Below are 4,672 nucleotides of genomic sequence, written 5' to 3'. Positions count from 1 at the left end.
CCAACCAAATTGATTAGTTTATTTTTCACCAATAAACAAATTGCTTAATACATATAGTATTAGGTACGAATCCATCATAATTTAATTACTTACCCTTTAAATTATCAAGGTTGTGCTGTTTCTTAGACATTAACTTTAAAACAATTTTATATTATCGCATTTCGTTAAGGGGACTATTCCGGTTCAACTAGTTGGGCAATGTTCACTCCTTATTGGTGCAACAAACGCAAGAAGCGGTCCTTAGCCTGCTCAAATCCTCTTGCACTTTAATTCCTGTCGATTGCTCGCCTGACGAAGAATCCTATTTTTTTTCAGATTCTTGAAGACTGTCCTTCTATCTTCCCTTTAGTCTTCCACGAGATCATTCTCCATCAAGGTTTCCATAATGCAATCTTCTGGTGGTCCTCTCACTCATTCTGATTAAGGCCCATAGTCAGGTGGACAATTATTTGTCCAATAGACCATCCTATTCACGAGGCTTCGTTGTTAAACGCTAGTTAGTAAAACTTGATACTTTTTCACCAGAGCCCTTCACTGGACCCTCTTCCTTTACCGAGGATTGGGACAGGTAATGGTCAAATAAACTGACTACACTGGCGGATTCACCAAGTTATTTCTTATATCTTTGGTTTCAAGTTAGTACAAGACACTCGTTTTTTCCACCATTACATTTTTCTTTATTTTTTTAAATAAATCTTTGTTAACAACAAGATTAGTAATTATCTCGTAGCCTTATTATATGAAATATCTTCCTGCTGTTCATAAGATTGTAAAACACTAAAATCTCTCTTTTGAGTATGATAAAACGCTAGTTCTGAATAATAGAGCGATCGTACTGAATGGATCTTTTGAAAACACTATAATTCGTTGAGTAAACAAGCGCGCGAGAAGTAAGAGGTTGATAAGAGATTATAAATGAGAACAAGTACTGTTTTTTTTAGATAATTAATCTTACACACTGTTTCTCTTTAGGTATTCCATTTATGATTCCAATAGTAAAAAAACTAACTTACTCCTGATCCAATATCTTAGTCTACAACTATTATATATATCAACCAAATAATCAACAAAGATATAAAATAGACAACTTTATAAAAAAAATTAAAAGTGTGAAACATAACCTATGTTAGACAAATAAATGCTTTCCAGGAATTATTTTGGTTGTGATTCGGAACATTTATAATGATGAAATAAAATAATCTTCTTTATAACAGTAATAATAATAATAAAGACCCAGCGAACCGGAAGTTTCGATGCCTATACCATCAATCGTTCCCTAGATACATCTTTCCAATGACATCCCTCCAAACCCAAATCTATTAAATCAGTTTTAGCGCAATCCTCCCATCTACGTTTCGGCAACTACGTTCAGGCGTTTGCCCGTCGGTTCAGTGTTTATCAATATTTTAGGGATCCGCTCTTTACTAAGCCCTACAACCTTGCACGCCCATGATTATACTTTATTCGTCTTATACTGTATGAATTAGGAGCTAAGCAAAATGTTGGCTCCACCTTTGAATTTGTAGCTCTTCGGTTGATATCATCTCTTCTGCTTTGCTTTATATTGGTTCATTTTCAGCGAATGGTGGCTTCTTGGAAAGAGGTTTGTTAGTATTTTCTTAGATCTCCTTTTTTCGCTATATTTCCGACAAATGTCCTTTTTTCCCTTTGGAACAAACTCTGCACTCTCTTTTTTTTTCCCCTCTGTATAGTGTTTTTTTGTAGTTTCCTTTCGCTCTTGGGTTGTTGCAGATATATTTTTTCCAGATAATAAACTACTTTATAAAAGGTTGATAGCGTGAAAGAAAACTTATGTCAGAAAGACAAATGATTCTGACATTTAAGATGATGAAATATTGATATTGATTGACAAATATTGAATTAGATCGAAGCGAAGGATCATATTCTGTTTACTGATACTGTTTAATTAATTCCATTGTGTTTTATTAATTTTATCCCCTGAAATTGATATTACACGTAAAACCGGATATATGTATGTGACTTGGAGCAACAGCAATGTTCCAATTCAAGGTTTAAAAAAAAAAGAATTTGAAAAACTAAAACTGGGTTTCTAAAAACAAGAATGGACATATCGCTACTTTTCTTCAATAGTGAAACATCTAACAAATGAATAAATAAAATAATTTTGTTTCTATTCTGAGTTGGCCACATTCCAAAGGTAGTACCGTAGACTGGGGTTACATTCTCTAGTAGGATCATCCTGCATACCGTTCCAAAGCAAGGAGAGTTGGCAGCATGGATGAATAAAGTATTTCTCTCTTTTTAATATTAAATAGTAATTATTAAAATTATATCGATGATGTAAAATTCTATGTTATTGTTTTACGGAATAATAAACTATTGACCGAATATACAGGTATACTCGGAGGCTCTAAGACATTACATTTTCATGGTCAAATTAGTTCGCCTAGAGAAACTTGGATGACGCATCGAACAGTCTAGAAAATATTTAATTCTGGCCACTATTTTTCTTTTCTGTTTTTCATTCTGTTCAAGTATGATTTTTTTTTTTTTTTTTTTGAACACACTCTTTAGTTCCATTATTAAAATACTTTTCTAAAGAATATTTTTCTCGTGTCTTGCATATGAAGTAAATGATGTCACTAGGAATTTTCTAGTTTATTATATAAGAAGAGTTGGCCAATTTTCTTCTCAAACATTTTATCACTGTGTATCATAGTGCTATATTATATTTCATTCAACGTAATTATCTTACAATCCGGATTTTGATAATAATACTAAAGTGCGATTCCATATTAATAATTTAAATCAGTAATCCTGTTCAGAGTGATAGTGGTCATAATGTTCCGACGACATTCTTACTGCCCAACTATTAGTATGACGTTACCAAGTCACGAAGCTTTAGCAATAGAAGGGCATCTTCTGAAAAGGTACTTATTTTGATTTTGTATTATTATTATTTTTTTATATTTATATTCTATATTACTTACGTTTCTCATTTCAATGAGCCTATAGAAACTAAATTTTAAAGTTAAATAAAAACTTTGTCCTGATATTTATTGATCCTCTCACTTTGTTGTACACTCTTCTTTAATATTATATTTTGTTTTTAATTTCACTTACCTATACATGGAATATATAGTAAAGCGGAGTATTTTGGTTGTACAAAATTTTGAATTCGAGTTTTCAACGGAAATGACGTTTTGAGGTCCCTTTTGGTACAAGAGTTCTAGGGAAGAAAAATTACTATTATTTCACCCTAATTTCTTTATTATTTTAATGTAAACTATGTATAATTACTCGTCAAAATTACCGAGTCTGCAAACTTTATCTAGGGGAATACAAGATAGCAGCTGTTCCAAAACGTTAAAAAAACTTGTTTTTTTGTTATGCTTCGTATCGTTAAAATTATCAACAACACTAAAAAATCTAACACATCATTTAAAGAGGACTAAATATACTAAAATATGAGCCCTAATATAGCCATTTGCATTCAATATTTCTCAAGAAATAGCTTTTTAAACAGCAACATTTCATCATAAAAAATGTACTGAAAAATCAGTAGTTAGTGAATTTATTTTAAAAAATCTATCTAAAAAACCATTCAACGTAAAAATGTCTATAAACCCTATAGACTTATTTTAGGTTGATTGTATCTATAGGTTTATTTAACGTACCATACAGTAATTTATTACGTTTATCTTCGTAGGAGCAGTAATTAAAACTAAGCAGCAGTTTTCATGATATTCAACAAAAAAAGGACTGATTTTTTGAATTTATGAAAATCAATATCTCAGGAAGTATTAAACGTACAGATTTCTGCCAGCAATCAAAATAAAGCTAGTTTAATATTATATTACGTATCTTTGTAAGGGTTGGCTATTTATTAAAAATACTTTTTTGGCCCTCCTTCACTTCAGTTTATACAATTAGGTTCTCAAGTATTTAAGCTCTCATCCATTATAATTTTTCAAGGACATAAACCTTTATTTAAATTAACTCAGTCTAGAGAGAATATATTATTTTTTTTTCTTTTATAACTTTTTCCTGAGAATAGCCCCTTTAAAATTGTAACAATAATGTTATTTCCTAGTCAGTTTGCCTGTTTTGTTTTAAGAGCTGCCCAAATATTTTTCCAATGCATTTAGATGCATTATATTAAGTAAATTTCCATTTAAATGCAACTATTTAAATATTTAAAATAGAAACTTTTTCTATTTAGATTAATATAAACATAAATAAATTAGAAAAACTAAACAAAAAAAAAATCACTGTTTCACTTTATCTTTAATTTAATAATTTATGTTTAATTTAATTATTTTAATGGTTTTGATTTGAACAATACTTTTTATATTTGATATGTTTTTTTTTATTTTTTTTTATTTTAAATGCACAAATATATCTTGGTAATCGGTGTTTAATGAAAGGTAATACAATTTATAATAGTTATTCTGAAAAGATGGATTTTCTTTTTACTGTTAGTACCATAAGAAGAACACCTAATTTACAAGAATCTACTAATCCTTTGAACTTCTATAAGCAATAGTGTTTAGCATTTTTGGATATAGAGAATTGTCTAACCCTAATTGTCTTCTGAGAATACCGTCCGTAGATTAAATGGATAGTTTCGAAACCGCTTCAAATAATGATTTTGAGGCTGACTGGAAACCTTTCTCAGGTTGTAGATGGT

At 30.2% G+C, this 4,672-nt stretch overlaps 1 protein-coding gene across 3 annotated transcripts in view; it reads left to right on the top strand.

Moving 5' to 3' along the window:
* The window catches only part of LOC106677306 (aquaporin), a gene marked incomplete at its 3' end in the record, with an annotated part of 133,659 nt that overhangs the window by 18,661 nt on the left and 110,326 nt on the right, over positions 1-4,672 (top strand). The window contains 1 exon segment of one of the 3 annotated variants that reach the window (XM_067048533.1): positions 2,676-2,912. Within the exon segment in view, the coding sequence (XP_066904634.1) occupies positions 2,824-2,912 (89 nt within the window). 3 annotated transcript variants of the gene reach the window in all.

The sequence above is a fragment of the Halyomorpha halys genome, unplaced genomic scaffold (assembly GCF_000696795.3).
Source record: "Halyomorpha halys isolate HHAL.00 unplaced genomic scaffold, Hhal_1.1 Scaffold7.1, whole genome shotgun sequence".
Taxonomy (NCBI): Eukaryota; Metazoa; Arthropoda; class Insecta; order Hemiptera; family Pentatomidae; genus Halyomorpha; species Halyomorpha halys.
The sequence above is the reverse complement of the archived record's forward strand: the minus strand, read 5'-3'. Positions and strand labels throughout refer to the sequence as shown.